The sequence below is a fragment of the Ranitomeya variabilis genome, chromosome 4, assembly GCF_051348905.1.
Source record: "Ranitomeya variabilis isolate aRanVar5 chromosome 4, aRanVar5.hap1, whole genome shotgun sequence".
In the NCBI taxonomy this organism is placed as follows: domain Eukaryota; kingdom Metazoa; phylum Chordata; class Amphibia; order Anura; family Dendrobatidae; genus Ranitomeya; species Ranitomeya variabilis.
Genome location: NC_135235.1, coordinates 416,336,341 through 416,355,237, shown reverse-complemented (window position 1 = coordinate 416,355,237; position 18,897 = coordinate 416,336,341). Strand labels below are relative to the sequence as shown.

Genomic DNA, 18,897 nt, shown 5'->3' with positions numbered 1-18,897 from the left:
AGGGACCATTATACAGTTTGGGAGCTAATGTGGAGGAGCATTATAGTGTACAGTTTGTGAGCTAATGTGCGGGGGCCATTATGCAGTTTGGTAACTAATTTGGAGGCCATTATACAGTCTGAGGGCTACTGTGGTATTCAGTATTTTGGGGGAGCAGTGGGGACATCATACTCTGTATAGCGGAGCTGTGGGCCCAATATACTGTGTATAGGGGAGCTGTGGGACCACCATACTGTGCATTGAGAAGCTGTGGGCCCACCATACTATGTATAGTGGAGTTTAAGGCCCATAATGCTGTGTAGAGGGCAGTTGTGGGAACATCGTATTGTGTATAGAGTAACTGGGTGTATTATACTGTATATAGGGGAGCTGTTTGCCCATCATAATGTATATAAAGGAGTTGTACATTGGGGACTCAGGGGACTTTAGTAGATGTTAACTGGGCACTTAAGAAGCATCATTGTTATAGGGGCACTCAGAGTATTATGGCAGTCATGTGCACAAGGGGCATTATTACTTTCTAGGGGAAAAATGTGGATACTGTTTTCAAGTGCATTTGCACAGTGCATTAATATTTTCTAGTGGGGGCAATTTTACCATATAGAGGGCACAAAGGCATTATTCCTATTTAAAGGGCACAGTGGTGGCATTATTATGTAGGGCAGTAAAAGGAGTGCTGTTTTTGTACCACACAGCAGGTGCAGTAATAGGGACACATACGGCAGCAGTGGCTCAGTATTGGGGTATCAGGTGCAGTAATAGGGACACATATGGCAGCAGCGGCTCAGTATTGGGGTATCAGGTGCAGTAATAAGTACACATACGGCAGCAGCGGCTCAGTATTGGGGTATCAGGTGCAGTAATAGGGACACATATGGCAGCAGCGGCTCAGTATTGTGGTATCAGGGGCAGTAATAGGGACACATACGGCAGCAGCGGCTCAGTATTGGGGTATCAGGTGCAGTAATAGGGACACATACGGCAGCAGCAGCTCAGTATTGGGGTATCGGTTGTAGTAATAGGGACACATACGGCAGCAGTGGCTCAGTATCGGGGTATCAGGTGCAGTAATAGGGACACATACGGCAGCAGCAGCTCAGTACTGGGGTATCAGGGGCAGTAATAGGGACACATACAGCAGCAGCGGCTCAGTATTGGGGTATCGGGTGCAGTAATAGGGACACATACGGCAGCAGCGGCTCAGTATTGGGGTATCAGGGGCAGTAATAGGGACACATACTGCAGCAGCGGCTCAGTATTGGGGTATCAGGGGCAGTAATAGGGACACAGGCAGCAGCAGCTCAGTATTGGGGTATCAGGAGCAGTAATAGGGACACATACGGCAGCAGCGGCTCAGTATTGGGGTATCAGGGGCAGTAATAGGGACACATACGGCAGCAGCGGCTCAGTATTGAGGTATCAGGTGCAGTAATAGGGACACATACGGCAGCAGCGGCTCAGTATTGGGGTATCAGGGGCAGTAATAGGGACACATACGGCAGCAGAAGCTCAGTATTGGGGTATCAGGAGCAGTAATAGGGACACATGGCAGCAGCGGCTCAGTATTGGGGTATCAGGAGCAGTAATAGGGACACATATGGCAGCAACGGCTCAGTATTGGGGTATCAGGTGCAGTAATAGGGACACATACGGCAGCAGAAGCTCAGTATTGGGGTATCAGGAGCAGTAATAGGGACACATATGGCAGCAGCGGCTCAGTATTGGGGTATCGGGCAGTAATAGGGACACATACGGCAGCAGCGGCTCAGTATTGGGGTATCGGGTGTAGTAATAGGGACACATACGGCAGCAGTGGCTCAGTATCGGGGTATCAGGTGCAGTAATAGGGACACATACGGCAGCAGAGGCTCAGTATTGGGGTATCAGGGGCAGTAATAGGGACATATACAGCAGCAGAGGCTCAGTATTGGGGTATCGGGTGTAGTAATAGGGACACATACGGCAGCAGTGGCTCAGTATCGGGGTATCAGGTGCAGTAATAGGGACATACACTCACCGGCCACTTTATTAGGTACACCATGCTAGTAACGGGTTGGACCCCCTTTTGCCTTCAGAACTGCCTCAATTCTTCGTGGCATAGATTCAACAAGGTGCTGGAAGCATTCCTCAGAGATTTTGGTCCATAGTGACATGATGGCATCACACAGTTGCCGCAGATTTGTCGGCTGCACATCCCAAAGATGCTCCATACAAGGCAGGATGGATCCATGCTTTCATGTTGTTTACGCCAAATTCTGACCCTACCATCCGAATGTCGCAGCAGAAATCGAGACTCATCAGACCAAGCAACATTTTTCCAATCTTCTACTGTCCAATTTCGATGAGCTTGTACAAATTGTAGCCTCAGTTTCCTGTTCTTAGCTGAAAGGAGTGGTACCCGGTGTGGTCTTCTGCTGCTGTAGCCCATCTGCCTCAAAGTTCGACGCACTGTGCGTTCAGAGATGCTCTTAGCCCTACCTTGGTTGTAACGGGTGGCGATTTGAGTCACTGTTGCCTTTCTATCAGCTCGAACCAGTCTGCCCATTCTCCTCTGACCTCTGGCATCAACAAGGCATTTCCGCCCACAGAACTGCCGCTCACTGGATTTTTTTTCTTTTTCGGACCATTCTCTGTAAACCCTAGAGATGGTTGTGCGTGAAAATCCCAGTAGATCAGCAGTTTCTGAAATACTCAGACCAGCCCTTCTGGCACCAACAACCATGCCACGTTCAAAGGCACTCAAATCACCTTTCTTCCCCATACTGATGCTCGGTTTGAACTGCAGGAGATTGTCTTGACCATGTCTACATGCCTAAATGCACTGAGTTGCCGCCATGTGATTGGCTGATTAGAAATTGAGTGTTAACAAGAAGTTGGACAGGTGTACCTAATAAAGTGGCCAGTGAGTGTATATGGCAGCAGAGGCTCAGTATTGGGGTATCAGGGGCAGTAATAGGGACATATACGGCAGCAGTGGCTCAGTATTGGGGTATCAGGGGCAGTAATAGGGACACATACGGCAGCAGCAGCTCAGTATTGGGCTATCAGGGGCAGTAATAGGGACACATACGGCAGCAGCGGCTCAGTATTGGGGTATCAGGGGCAGTAATAGGGACACATACGGCAGCAGAGGCTCAGTATTGGGGTATCAGGGGCAGTAATAGGGACATATACGGCAGCAGTGGCTCAATATTGGGGTATCAGGTGCAGTAATAGGGACACATATGGCAGCAGCGCTCAGTATTGGGGTATCAGGTGGAGTAATAGGGACACATACGGCAGCAGCGGCTCAGTATTGGGGTATCAGGGGCAGTAATAGGGACACAAACGGCAGCAGCGGCTCAGTATTGGGGTATCAGCAGGATAAGGAGTTTGTGCAGGTTGGGAATAGATGGTGATGGGGCTGGAATATGAGAAGTGAAATTTGTCTTTGTTGTATTCTCTGCAGACGAGTTGTGGCTGGAGAAGTTGTCATGTCGGTCTGGGCCAGATGGAAAAGATGGGAACAGTGAACGAGTCAATCAGAAAGAAAGTAATCTGTAAGTCATTATCTGTAACTGTGCTGTGATCACTTATATGTTATGCAGAGCTGATATCTACTGCTATATGGTAACGATATGGCGTTAATACAGATCTTGGCCTTTGTAGAGATTTTTGGTGGCTCAGTGGTTAGCACTGTTGCTTTGCAGCGCTGGGGTCGTGAGTTCAAATCCCACCAATGACAACATCTGCAAGGAGTTTGTATGTTCTCCCCGTGTTTGTGTGGGTTTTCTCCGGTTCTCTGGTTTCCTCCCACATTCCAAAGACTCATAGGGAATGTAGATTGTGAGCCTCAATGGGGACAGTGATGATAACGTCTGTAAAGACCTGTGGTGCTATATCAGTGAGTAAAATAAATACATAAATATTAGCTCATTGGTATCTGACCCTTTGCATCACTGTCCATCAGCTACTGTGTATGAAGAGGCCGCAGCACCATGTAGTGCGCAGCATCATCTTCATTATCTATGAGACCCAGCTCTGTGTGTAAAATAGCTGTTTTGCCCGCTCCTGCACCTAAGAGCAATAAATAGGACTGAGCTGTAATACTGGGCACAGCTGTGACTATATGTCATATAGTCGTGTTACACTCCCCTCACTTCTTGAGACCTACAGGTGCACAAAGATATTACATATTCACCATGTGACAAATGGGCTGAATTTTAGTCCCAGTCCGGCCCTGGCAGAGACACATTGATTTTAATGTGTCTACGTGAGTCAGTGTCTCCGGTACGTGAGAAAACTGTCACCACACGTACCGGAGCCAATGACTTGTGAAACAGGCCTAAAGTGCAGCACAGATTCATCTCCACTAACAGCCGAGATCCTTAGATCAGGAACAGAACAGACATTTATAGGACATTTCATAACTTTCCCAATTTATTATGAAAACATTTACAGCACATTCTACATTGTACTACTGTACCTAATTTATTATATATTTTAGGAATCTGAGTCCGTCCATTTTATACTGACTACATCAAAATGAACGACAGTCGGGACTACACAGCCCTGCTTTGAAGGGCCTATATACTTGAAACTCCCCAAAAGTTATACCATTTTAAAAACCGCTCCCCTCAAATACGGTACTTCAAAATTGTCAGGAAAAAAAACCTTCATGTGCTACACAGGAATTAATGCAAAGCAGAATGGAAAAAAATAAATTTAAATGGAACCTATCGGCAGGATTATGCTCAGTAACCTACAGACAGTGTCAGGTTGGCGCCGTTATACTGATTAAAATGTGGAGCTTATGCAGTAGCATCTATCGGATCTCTGATAGATGCTACTGTGCAGACGCGACCGGCACCATTTTTAGACATAATTTTTTTTTCTAAATAAATTTATATCAGCAAATAAAATAGTCAAATGCATATTATATATGCGATCATGCTGCAGCACAGGCACCTGCCTGCTGAATGTGATTTTTTTAATATTTTTTTTTCAAATCCATATAATATTCAGTATGTAAAATAGGTGGCAGGTCACTGTAAGCATAGCAACACATGAAACCTCCCCTTCCCCCACAGCCCGTCCCGGAACACGAGAATCTCATTAACTGAAAATAAAAATTAAATAACCACAAGACAGATTTCATCAATCAAGGTATCACTGTAATCAGTATAATGGCACCGACCTGACACTGTGTGTAGGTTACTGTGCACAATCCTGCTGACAGGTTCCCTTTAAATTTTACCTCTAAAATTTTGTTTTGGCATCAATTTTTTCACCTTTGCAAGAGTCAACGCCCAACAGCTGACTCCATTTTGGAAACTACATCCCTCAAGGATTATATCGAGGGGTATAGTGAGCATTTTGCACCCAAAGGTACTACAGAGAACATGATAACATTAGGTGATCATATTGAATATGTTGTCATATCGTCATCATTTTTTTTTTTTTACTTTTACTACAGCAAAGAATGAAAGAAAAGTGATAAAATAAAAAAAAAGTAATCTGACTAAGGGGATGACACGGGGAGGGGGAGATATTTACTAATTATTGGGCTTTTGATCACTGTGATCCAAAGGGAACCAATAAGAAAAATCCCTTCTGGTGTCGGCAGGCTCACTTGTCATGGGCCTTCAATTTTTTCTTCATGAAGACGAGGCAGAGTGCTAGGGGATGGCGGATGACTATATAGTTAAATCAGGTGTAAAAAAAAACAAAAAAACCTGAAGTTAATATAATATATGAAAAACAACAAAAAAGAAAAAGGCATGTTGGAGAAATATACGTATACACTGTATTTTTCGAACTATAAGGCTAGGTTCCCATTGCGTTAGGGCAATCCGTTTAGCGCTAAGCGCTAGCGGATTGCGCTAACGCAATGTCTTTTAAGGGGTCGTGTTAAATGTCCCCGCTAGCGCAGATCCCCAATCTGCGAGAGCGGGGAACGGACCTCGGGCGCGCAGCGGCCGCTGCAAGCAGCGTCCGAGGCGCGCCACAAAAGAACGGCACATCGCTAGCGCGTGCCGAAAATGACACGCGGTAGCAATGCGCTTTAACATTGCCGGCAATGGGAACGCTAACGGACGCGTTGCGCAGCGTTAATTTCGCCGTGCAACGCTGTCCGTTAGCGCTCACACTAAAACGCAATGGGAACCTAGCCTTAGACGCACTTTTTATCATAACATTTTAGAGGAAAAAGAGGGTGCATCCTATAGTCCGAATGTAGCTTACCATAGGAGCGGCAGCGGGTCACAGGAGGCAGGGTCACTGCTACAGGAATCCGGCGGCAGCAGGAGTTGGGCAATGCTAAAGCCCCCTTGGCTGGGAGGATCGGTTGTTGAGGCTGTGGGCCCTGGGTTTCAACAAGATGTCAGCGATGAGGCAGGAGCGGAGTCCTCGCTCTGCCCATTGATTTCCCAGCAGTGAGTTTCAGGAAAATGGCCACCAGAGGCAGTGCAGGTGCAGATTTAGATCTTGGCTCAATACCTTCAGTATTCTATCATCTTAAGATGACCAATCAAAAAACGCCAACTCAGCTCAGATGACACGTTTCTATATGTTTTTCAGATATGCCTTGTTCTTGCAGATAGTTTTTGCTGCAAATGCAGAGAAGTCACTTTTGCGTTGCAAAGGTGAAACTTAACTATCATGATAAGTAAAGCCTACAACCTGTATTTTTCCTGCAGAATAGAAGATCAGGACAAGAGTTGGACCCCACACATATGCTGCAATAGCTGTGCATCACATCTTATCCTATGGTTGCATGGGAAGAGACAATCTAGAAGATCTGAATGTGGCCTTTTTGTTTTTTTACATTGTATATTAGGGGTATAATAGGGCCAACAGTGTGAGCAGCTGACGAGTGGGGGCGCCATATCATAGAAACTAAGAGTGCCAACCTCCACTGTCAGGTAGGATACAGCATAGGGATTGTTAATAGGGCTCATTAGTCTACACATATTTGTAATTTGACATTTCTTGAATAAGACCCTTATCATACTCGCTATTGTTTTTGTATATACACTGCTCAAAAAAATAAAGGGAACACTAAAATCCCACATCCTAGATATCACTGAATGAAATATTTCAGTTGCAAATCTTTATTCATTACATAGTGGAATGTGTTCAGAACAATAAAACATAAAAATGATCAATGTAAATCAAAATGAATATCCCATGGAGGTCTGGATTTGGAATGATGCTCAAAATCAAACTGGAAAATCAAATTACAGGCTGACCCAACTTCAGCGGAAATGCCTCACGACAAGGAAATGATGTTCGGATGTGTGTGTTGCCGCCATGTGCCTGTATGACTTCCCTACAACGCCTGGGCATGCTCCTGATAAGGCGGCAGATGGTCTCCTGAGGGATCTCCTCCCTGACCTGGACTAAAGCATCCACCAACTCCTGGATGGTGCGAGACATGATGTGCCAGATGTGTTCAATCGGATTCAGGTCTGGGGAACGGGCAGGTCAATCCATAGCTTCAATGCCTTCATCTTGCAGGAACTGCTGGGAACTGCTGACACACTCCAGCCACATGAGGTCTGGCATTGTCCTGCATTAGGAGGAACCCAGGGCCAACTGCACCAGCATATGGTCTCACAAGGAGTCTGAGGATCTCATCTCGGTACCTAATGGCAGTCAGGCTACCTCTGGTGAGCATATGGAGGGCTGTGCGGCCCTCCAAAGGAATGCCACCCCACACCATTACTGACCCACTGCCAAACCAGTAATGCTGAAGGATGTTGCAGGCAGCAGATCGCTCTCAACGGCGTCTCCAGACTTTGTCACATCTGTCACATGTGCTCAGTGTGAACCTGCTTTCATCTGTGAAGAGCACAGGGCGCCAGTGGCGAATTTGCCAATCCTGGTGTTATGTGGCAAATGCCAAGCGTCCTGCACAGTGTTGGGCTGTGAGCACAACCCCCATCTGTGGACGTCGGGCACTCGGACCATCCTCATGGAGTCAGTTTCTAACCGTTTGTGCAGACACATGCACATTTGTGGCCTGCTGGAGGTCATTTTGCAGGGCTCTGGTAGTGCTCCTCCTGTTCCTCCTTGCACAAAGGCTGAGGTAGTGGTTCCGCTGCTGGGTTGTTGCCCTCCTATGGCCCCCTCCACATCTCCTGGTGTACTGGCCTGTCTCCAGGTAGCACCTCCAGCCTCTGGACACTACGCTGACAGACACCGCAACCCTTGCCACAGCTCGCATTGAGGTGCCATCTTGGATGAGCTGCACTACCTGAGCCACTTGTGTGGGTTGTAGAGTCCGTCTCATGCTACCACGAGTGTGAAAGCACAACCAACATTCAAAGTGACCAAAACATCAGCCAGAAAGCATTGGTACTGAGATGTGGTCTGTGGTCCCCACCTGCAGAACCACTCCTTTATAGGGGGTGTCTTGATAATTGCCAATAATTTCCATCTGTTGTCTATTCCATTTGCACAACAGCATGTGAAATTGATTGTCAAACAGTGTTGCTTCCTAAGTGGACAGCTTGATTTCACAGAAGTTTGATTTACTTGGAGCTATATTCTGTTGTTTAAGTGTTCCCTTTATTTTTTTGAGCAGTGTATTTAGTCACTTCATCACTGGATGCATCAGACACTGACATATCACTAGTGATGGACCTCATAGGGCATAAGCTTGCAGGCAGGGCCCTCACTCCTCTTGGTATCTGTAAAATTGTGTTACCCTGTGATGTCTTTATTGTCTGTACAAGTCCCCTCTGTAATGTAAAGTGCTGTGGAATATGTGAGGGCTATAGAAATAACAATTATATTTATCCAGCAAAAGAAATGGCTATTACATTCTCTTACCATCTTTTTTTAATTGTTTTTCCTACACAGACAATGTATGAAGACACCAGTATACATATTGTCACAATGCAGTCTGTTCTAGATTCAGCAGGGTGAACATGTAAGCAGATTTATTAAAATAAAAATGATATATTTGTAACCAAACAGAATATTTTTTTTCAGGTTTTGGGTCTTTTGTTACTTAGAAATGGCTATAAAATAAAATGTTAGAAATGGTCACTTTACAAAATACTTTTACAGTAGTAATAACGCACACACCATTAGATGAGTTAGTTCAGCTTCACGTTGACATTGACATCAACTTCTCCAGGACTTCACGTGGAATAATGCATTAACCTAATTCGAAAAGCAAACTGCCGAACATGTGATATCAGCATGAAATACTTCAGAGTTTGGGGTATGTATTGTAATAGCTGTAAACCCACCACTCCCCTGTTTGGGAGAGGCAACCACACCGCCATAGTCATTAGATCCCTACTACCTGCAGTCCTCACTAATGGCAGATCCTTAGATGCCTATTTATAGAGATTGTGTATGAATTTGTATGCACTGATCTCTCATTGGTTGTGGCCACAGGCAGACGGACTTATCATTGAATTATGTCAGTGTGATATGTAGCAGAGAATTTAATTTAAAGATATTTTATAAAAAAAATATTTTATGCAATTAATGCTTACAAATTTTAAAATGTATTTAAATAAAAATAAATTATATGTACACATCAGCCCTTCACTGTCCTAATCCACGCCAAGTAATACAATTTACCCTTTAATTATTTTAAACCCCTAAAGCACCAGGAATATTAAGTATAAAGCCTTAACTGCCTCAAGCATGAGCAATATTACATTAACTACTGCACTACATTAGAACAAAGACATTGATGGCGGTTTAGGATATTTGCTTGTGTAACATATGGGTCTAAAGTACAGGACATCACATGCTTCCTATCTCCAATGCTCCCAATTGCCCCTTCCTTTTGCTTTATCTCTGGATGGATCTTGTTTCACATGCTGAGCATCATTCAATGAGTAGGGGACTAGCAGAGAAGTCATGGAGGAATTAGAACACAAGGTTATACATTGTAGCTGAGGGATACGCAGGTAGCTGTAAATAGTGACAAAGGTGATAAGAGATGAGAGGGATCATGGGAACTGTAGTCCTTCAGACCGATAATCTCATTGACAGCAAGCCCTCGTAGCATAAAAAGAACTGTACTGTACAAGCTGGCATAGCGAAAATATAGGGCATTTTCCCATTTCTGTTGTAACGGCAACTTATTTGGAAATCCCGGACAGATGAGTAATTTAGGTTCTTTGGTTTCAGTGGAGTTCTTCTAAATAGTCATTATTAATATTACTGCATGTTTTAGACTGATTGGTGGGTGTTCAGATCTGGAGATTTGCTACGGTTGCCATGTGTGTTTGGTCACTTATTTTAAGGGATATATAGGGTTTACATATGAGAGGATATAGAATGGTTAATGGGTGTATTAACCCATGTGTGACCAGTACCGCAGAATTAGGCATGAAGGTGTTTTTTGGTTGCTCCATCACATTTGTATGGCTAGAGTTATTTTCATGTCTATGGCCACCTTAGTTTTCTGCAGATATTCTATACAAATCTGAACCTGTTGTTTTAATCTGAAGTCACATATAACTTAAACACATGGTTATATATAAATGTATATACATTTCAAGACACTTTAGTACACAGTGCACAATCATACGCCGCCCTGTGCATGAATGGGACAGTGATCTGTCTCCTTCCTAGCACCTCCAAGGAGAGCCTCTTCTGTACCAGCAAAATGTCTACAGACGGCCATCGGGAATCCAAACAGGTTTCCACGTGGCAGTAAAGATTAATGTTGCTCTGTCACCATGCTGTCCAGTATTTGTGTGACTGTAGCTGGACTTGAAACTCCTTAGGCATGACATAGATTGAGAAGGTGAGAGCTTAGGAGGGAATCTCAACAGTCTACATTCTCTCACCTCAAAGGATCAGCAAAGGTTAAAAATGCCCACCCTGCTGGGGCTAGGATACAGGTCAAAAGTCAATCACCCTCCTTTTTCGAGAATAGCTGGACAAGCTCCTCACAGTCAGAATCTATCAGTTCACATGGCTTCTCTCCTTCACTGTTCAAAACTTCTTTTTCAGCTCCAAGCGATAGTAGATACCTATGTGGAGACAAAGATTTTGGTGGAGACATGTTATTTATGGATAGACAGTTAGTACCCATCTGTAGTGCACAGGATGAGATGTGGCAGTCATTGGTTAGTGTCCTTTATTAGTGGGGGAGAAAGTCATACAAATTAAAAAGAAACCACCAAGATCATTTAGAGAGCTTCTTCACCAGATAGTGTACACTTACATGATTTATTTCTTTAATAGACTGTTTCTTGCCAAAAATGTGAGAATTCCTATTTTTCTTATTATGAAGCCTGATCATAAGTTCAACAAAATTAACCAGGGCCCAAAATAGAGTCTTATGAAGGTGTCCTAATACAGCAGTCTGGGTTAAATGACTTAGCGCCAATGCTGCCAAGTTCTTTGTCCTATTCTTTGCTGCCAGCACAACCGTCAGTACAACCAAGCTGATCAGCTGGCTCATACCTGACTGTCATGTCACTAGGGATACATTGCTTTACAAAGATAGTCTGTTAAAGGGGTTTTCATGCATATCTCTAGAATCTCAAATTACTCAGCTCAAGGCAGATTTGCTTCCGAACTGAGGGCAGATAAAGGGCATTGAGGCTTGGATGGACTTAAGCTATAAATTCTCTGCCTATCATTTCTATATTAGCCATAATGTACAATAATCGTAGATGCAGTTCCACATTAAAGGTAACGTTTCTCCTTATGGAGAGTGACATACCAGCTGGCTTGTCAAGGTAAGGAGGCTTATTCGCCGTGCAATGCTCCTCTGGGAATTTAAATATGCAAATTGCCTCTTCTGAGAAAAAGAGGACCTAACTCTATAGCGCCACCTGTTGGAAGTAGCGATCCTACAAGTCACAATCAACCCTTTAACGAGTCGTGCAATATGACTTAGGATAAAAGCCAAATCAGTATCTAAATTCGCAGACGGTGTTTCGGGCTGTTGGCCCTCGTCAGTGCGAAGCATGAGAACTGATTTGGCTAGGTGAGAGGCTCTGGACTCGGGTCTAAGGGGTAACGTTTCTCCTTATGGAGAGTGACATACCAGCTGGTTTGTGAAGGTAAGGAGGCTTATTTGCCGTGCAATGCTCCTCTGGGAATTTAAATATGCAAATGTCACTCTCCATAAGGAGAAACGTTACCCCTTAGACCCCAGTCCAGAGCCTCTCACCTAGCCAAATCAGTTCTCATGCTTCGCACTGACGAGGGCCAACAGCCCAAAACACCGTGTCTGCGAATTGAGATACTGATTTGGCTTTTATCCTAAGTCATATTGCACGACTCGTTAAAGGGTTGATTGTGACTTGTAGGATTGCTACTTCCAACAGGTGGCGCTATAGAGTTAGGTCCTCTTTTTCTCAGAAGAGGCAATTTGCATGTTCCACATTAAAGGGATTATTGCAAATAGACATTCCTCTCAGAATCCCGGTCATCAAGTAATTCCACTAGTGGCAGCAATGTTTAGCTACCCATTTTGCCTTCATGTAGATACACGACAGATGATGTGCTACATGGATGTGCCAAGTCTACCAGAGTGAAAACTGCTATTTACCCCTGTGGTACATCCAATTACATCCTTTCATGATGTCAGTGCATACAGGTATGTGATAAAGCATAGGTCGTAAGTAAAATGCTTGCTTTCTATAGTAGGATAAGTGACTTAAAACACTTCATTGTAAACTTGAACTATACATAGACAGCAAGTGAAATAAGTATGAAAGATGTCATCAATTTTCTAAGTAAATATATTTCTAAAGGAGCTATTGACATAAAATTCTTACCAAATGTCGGTGACAACCCATCCAATTCACACAGGAAAAGAAATCAAACCATAGATGTCCATAAATTAAGTTATGTGTAATTATGAGAAATGACAGAGGGAAAAGAATTGAACACATGAAGAAAGAAGTGCAAAAAGCCATGGAAAATAATGACACCAGCTAAAAGCTATCAGTAATTAAAAAGCAATCCTACCACTTAGTGAAAAATAATTTCAGCAGGTTCAACTGATGGCCTATCAAAAAGTAATGCATTACCAAGGTGCCACACAAGAAACATCTCATGATGGGTAAAACCAGTGAGCGTCTAAAAACCTTTGTAACCTTATTGTTGAAAAATATATTGATGGCATTAGTTATACAATAATTTCTAAACCACTGAAGGTGCTAGTGAGCACTGTTGGGACAATAATCCGAAGTGGAAAGAACATAATTTCACAATAAACTGGCTAAAGCTAGGTGCTCATCGCAAGATTTCAGACAGGAGTGATTTACCAGAAGAGTTGTCCAAGAGTCAATGACCACCTGTTGAGAGCTACAGAAAGAGCTCGAAACAGCAGGTACAATTGTTTCAAAGAAAACTGTAAGGCTAGATTCACGTAGCGTTAAGTACATACCGTTAAACGGATCTGTTAAACGCATGTACAGAAAAGAGCCAAATTTCTTGAAAATTTGGCTTCACTTTAACACTTGCGTTAACGCACGTGCAGCGTTTATGTCATTCTGATGTCCATTCGTGAAGCATCCGTTTGTCTGCGTTTGGCACTGTCAATAAAGTTGTTCTCTTTTTTTTTTTTTTTTTTACACACATCCGACGTGCACTACACACTCACATGATGTATACAGAGATATATAATATAATAATACATAGAATTGTACTTACATTGCCTCTGATCGCTTGCAAGACACTCACACTGTGCTGCAGGCGTGTTGACAATGTTGTTGTGTCCCTTCTCCTAAAAATGGCTGAAATCATATTTCCTGTCACATGACCACATGGACCACCCTCATTAACGCAATTCAAACGTATGGTTTTATTTGGAAATTTTGCATGATTTGCGTCTGGCTGCGTTTGCAATAGCCTTCAATGGCAGAATAGACGCTTTCCGTTAGTCTTGCGTTAGCTTGACCAGACCCGAAAACACTGCAAGCCGCTTTCCAAGGTCCGTCATAAAAAAACGTAATGTGGCAAACGCATGCCAATTTAGGCATGCGTCACGATGCGTCAGACAATGCAAGTCTATGGGTGCGATACAATGTCCGTTACATTGCGTTTTCACTACTTAAAAACGTGTCCGTTTGACGGACTCCCCTAGCGCAATGTGAACCTAGCCTAAGTAATGCCCTTAACCTCCATGGCCTGTATGCACGCTTACCACGCAAGACTTCATTGCTGAACAAAAAGCAAGTACACTAGCGTTTACAATTAGCTCAACAACATTTAGACAAACCAGTGAAATACTGGGAGAATATAGTCTGGTGAGATGAAACCAAAAATGAACTCTTGGATGCCATAATATCAGGGGCGTAATTACCACGGTCGCAGCAGTCACCGCTGCGACCGGGCCCGGCGGGTCAGGGGCCCAGAAGGTCCGAGGCACCCGACACCATGTTGCAGTGCAGGAGATTTCTCTCTCACGGCAACAGTCAGAGGTGTATCTAGGGGGAGGGGGCAGCCAGGGCATGTGAGAGATAGGAAGCAGCTCCAGTCAGCACAGTGAGACAGCTTCTCCTGCTCTGCAGCCCCGGGACAGAAGGCGAGAGCAGGGGTAGGTGCGGGACAGGACAGAGCTGCTGTAGTCAGGAGAAGCTGAGGAGCTGCACTTTTATATCAGCCTCCCCTGTACCAGAGAGGAGAGTGTGAGATGTGTGTATAAGCTGGTATCGTGTGTGTGTGTAATCTGTAGTATATGTGTGTGTGATCTGTAGTATACACTCACCGGCCACTTTATTAGGTACACCATGCTAGTAACGGGTTGGACCCCCTTTTGCCTTCAGAACTGCCTCAATTCTTCGTGGCATAGATTCAACAAGGTGCTGGAAGCATTCCTCAGAGATTTTGGTCTATATTGACATGATGGCATCACACAGTTGCCGCAGATTTGTCGGCTGCACATCCCAAAGATGTTCCATACAAGGCAGGATGGATCCATGCTTTCATGTTGTTTACGCCAAATTCTGACCCTACCATCCGAATGTCGCAGCAGAAATCGAGACTCATCAGACCAAGCAAAGTTTTTCCAATCTTCTACTGTCCAATTTCGATGAGCTTGTACAAATTGTAGCCTCAGTTTCCTGTTCTTAGCTGAAAGGAGTGGTACCCGGTGTGGTCTTCTGCTGCTGTAGCCCATCTGCCTCAAAGTTCGACGCACTGTGCGTTCAGAGATGCTCTTAGGCCTACCTTGGTTGTAACGGGTGGCGATTTGAGTCACTGTTGCCTTTCTATCAGCTCGAACCAGTCTGCCCATTCTCCTCTGACCTCTGGCATCAACAAGGCATTTCCGCCCACAGAACTGCCGCTCACTGGATTTTTTTTCTTTTTCGGACCATTCTCTGTAAACCCTAGAGATGGTTGTGCGTGAAAATCCCAGTAGATCAGCAGTTTCTGAAATACTCAGACCAGCCCTTCTGGCACCAACAACCATGACACGTTCAAAGGCACTCAAATCACCTTTCTTCCCCATACTGATGCTCGGTTTGAACTGCAGGAGATTGTCTTGACCATGTCTACATGCCTAAATGCACTGAGTTGCCGCCATGTGATTGGCTGATTAGAAATTAAGTGTTAACAAGAAGTTGGACAGGTGTACCTAATAAAGTGGCCGGTGAGTGTATGTGTGTGTGTGATCTGTAGTATGTGTGTGTGATCTGTAGTGTGTGCGTGTGTGTGATCTGTAGTGTGTGTGTGATCTGTTGTGTGTGCGTTATCTGTAGTGTGTGCGTGTGTGTGTGATCTGTAGTGTGTGTGATCTGTAGTATATGTGTGTGTGTGATCTGTAGTATGTGTGTGTGTGATCTGTAGTATGTGTGTGTGTGTGATCTGTAGTACCATATGTGTGTGATCTGTAGTACCGTATGTGTGTGATCTGTAGTATGTGTGTGTGTGATCTGTAGTATGTGTGTGTGTGTGTGATCTGTAGTGTGTGTGTGTGTGTGTGTGTGTGATCTGTAGTGTGTGTGTGATCTGTAGTGTGTGTGTGATCTGTAGTATATGTATGTGTGATCTGTAGTATATGTGTGTGTGTGTGATCTGTAGTATGTGTGCGTGTGTGTGTGATCTGTAGTGTGTGTGTGTGTGATCTGTAGTATATGTGTGTGTGATCTGTAGTGTGTGTGTTATCTGTAGTGTGTGCGTGTGTGTGTGATCTGTAGTGTGTGTGTGATCTGTAGTATGTGTGTGATCTGTAGTATATGTGTGTGTGTGTGATCTGTAGTGTGTGCGTGATCTGTAGTGTGTGTGATCTGTAGTGTGTGTGCGTGATCTGTAGTGTGTGTGTGTGATCTGTAGTATATGTGTGTGTGATCTGTAGTATGTGTGTGTGTGATCTGTAGTATGTGTGTGTGATCTGTAGTACCGTATGTGTGTGTGTGATCTGTAGTACCGTATGTGTGTGTGTGATCTGTAGTATGTGTGTGTGTGATCTGTAGTATGTGTGTGTGTGTGATCTGTAGTATATGTGTGTGTGTGTGATCTGTAGTATATGTGTGTGTGTGTGATCTGTAGTATGTGTGTGTGTGTGTGATCTGTAGTATGTGTGTGTGTGTGTGTGAGGCAGGGGCGTAACTACCACGGTCGCAGTGGTCGCCACTGCGACTGGGCCTGGCAGGTCAGGGGCCCGGCAGGTCAAAGGCACCCGACTCCCCCCGTCGCCGCATTGAACTATACTGGCGTCTATGACGCCGTTACAGTTCAAAGCAATGATGGAGGAGAGAGCGTCAGCTGACGCTCCCTCTCCCATCATTCCCTCTGCCTCTGACACTGCGGGTGCGTGATGACATCACTTCATCGCGCACCCGCTGTCTGCAGGACCCAAGCAATGCAGCATCTGCACAGGTGATGGCGGCCGCCATATTGGCAGAGCCTGTGGTGGCTGCTGGGTCTGAGGAACATCCGGCTCCGGATCTGGCGGGGGGCACATGGACCGATCCGCCTAGGAGGGGCATGCCGCAGCCGCTCAGCCATGTGGAGGATCCAGGGATGAACATGGAGGTGTATGGGACCAGCGGCAGTGAGGTGTGTCTGCTGCCCGTGTGTCGCCGTCTTCGGCCGCCAGCATCCCCGGCCCCCTGTGACACCAGCCCCGTTTCCTCCCTGCTCTCCCGTGCCCCATGTCCTCGTAGGTCCCCAGGTTCAGGTCATTGTGCTCCTCCAGGCCCCCGTATGCGCATTGTCACTCCTCCCCTGGTCCCCCAATGCTCCCCATCTCCCATGCCCTGAGTCCTCCTGCTCCCCCCATGCATTCCCAGCCCCTTGTCCCCATGTGACCCGTCTGCTCTGCTCTCAAGTCTCCCCTGTCCCCTTTCTCACTGTTTGTTCCCCATCTACCCTGTCCTCATAATCCCTGTGCCCCCTTCCTCCCTGCTCCCAAGTTTCCCCGTCTTCCCCTGTCCCCTTGCAACTCCATCTACTTGTGTCCCTATCTACTCTGCCCTCGGAGTCCCCTTGTGTCCTCTTGTGCCTGTCTCCCTTGCCCCCTAGTCCCTATGTGTCCCATTGTGCCCTTCTCTTCTTCCTGGTCCCCATGAGTCCCCTTGTGCTTGTGTCCCTTGTTCCCGTGTGTAGCCTTGTGTCAGTCTCCCTTGCCCACTAGTCCCTGTGTGTCCCTTGTCCCCGTGTGTCCCCTTGTTTCAGTCTCCCTTGCCCACTAGTCCCCTTGTGCCCTTCTCTCCTGCCTCCTAGCCCGCATGTGTCCCCTTGTGCCTGTCTTCCTTGCTCCCTAGCCCCCCTGTGTCACCATTGTGCCTGTCTCCCCTAGCCCCCTTGTGTCCTCCCCTGCCCCATAGTCACCATTTGCCCGTGTCTTTCTCATTGCACCTGTATGGAGGGGCTAATAGAACAAGCCCAAGAAGAAAAATACCCATCTACTGTCCCTCCACATGCTCACAACCCCAGTGGGGGAGCCACAAAAAATGGGGGACACGAACAATTGATATAGGACACTCCTAATACAAAGAGAACCAAAGAAAATTGGAGTACATGTCCATAATTCGTATGAAATTTTTTGAAATTACATAGATATACAGAAAACACATATATCAAAAACCCTTTAAGACATATATATATAAAAAATGGTAGGCGAGTTAGGTAGCACAGACCAAACTAACGGTGCTGTCCATCACCGACGCCATATTATACAACAATCAAAATGCAGTATGCATGAATTAAATAGTACAATGGGCACAGAGTCAGGGAGAAAGTAGGGTCGTTTTGAAGAAACACAGTATAGCCCTGTACACAGGCTAATACCACAGTGACTATATTTCCACACCCATCCCCATGCTCTTACCACAATTGCTGGCGTCAGACCTGGACAGCACCGTTGCCCCAACGCGCGTTTCGTGACGAAGCTAACGCGAAACGCGCATTGGGGCAAAGGTGCTGTCCAGGTCTGACGCCAGCAATTGTGGTAAGAGCATGGGGATGGGTGTGGAAATATAGTCACTGTGGTGTTAGCCTGTGTACAGGGCTATACCGTGTTTCTTCAAAACGACCCTACTTTCTCCCTGACTCTGTGCCCATTGTACTATTTAATTCATGCATACTGCATTTTGATTGTTGTATAATATGGCGTCGGTGATGGACAGCACCGTTAGTTTGGTCTGTGCTACCTAACTCACCTAACATTTTTTATATATATATGTCTTAAAGGGTTTTTGATATATGTGTTTTCTGTATATCTATGTAATTTAATAAAATTTGATACGAATTATGGACATGTACTCCAATTTTCTTTGGTTCTCTCTGTATGGAGGGGCTGCATTATGCTATGAGGGGGGCTGCATTATATTCTATGGGGGTTACATTATATTGTATGGTGGGGCTGCATTATACTTTTGTGGGGTGGCTGCATTATACTATATGTGGGCTGTGTCATACTGTATTGAGGACTATGGGGAATACATTATACTATATGAAGAACTATGGGGTGCA

The 18,897-nt window shown here is 45.2% G+C and overlaps 1 protein-coding gene across 3 annotated transcripts in view; it reads right to left on the bottom strand.

Moving 5' to 3' along the window:
• Positions 1-8,807: 8,807 nt before the first annotated feature.
• The window catches only part of PPP1R27 (protein phosphatase 1 regulatory subunit 27), a 45,068-nt gene continuing 34,978 nt past the window's right edge, over positions 8,808-18,897 (bottom strand). For all 3 annotated transcript variants that reach the window (XM_077257583.1, XM_077257582.1, XM_077257581.1), the window contains one exon: positions 8,808-10,988. In XM_077257583.1, coding sequence (XP_077113698.1) covers positions 10,865-10,988 — 124 coding nt within the window. In that variant the 3' untranslated portion in view covers positions 8,808-10,864. The remainder of the gene's footprint in view (positions 10,989-18,897) is intronic.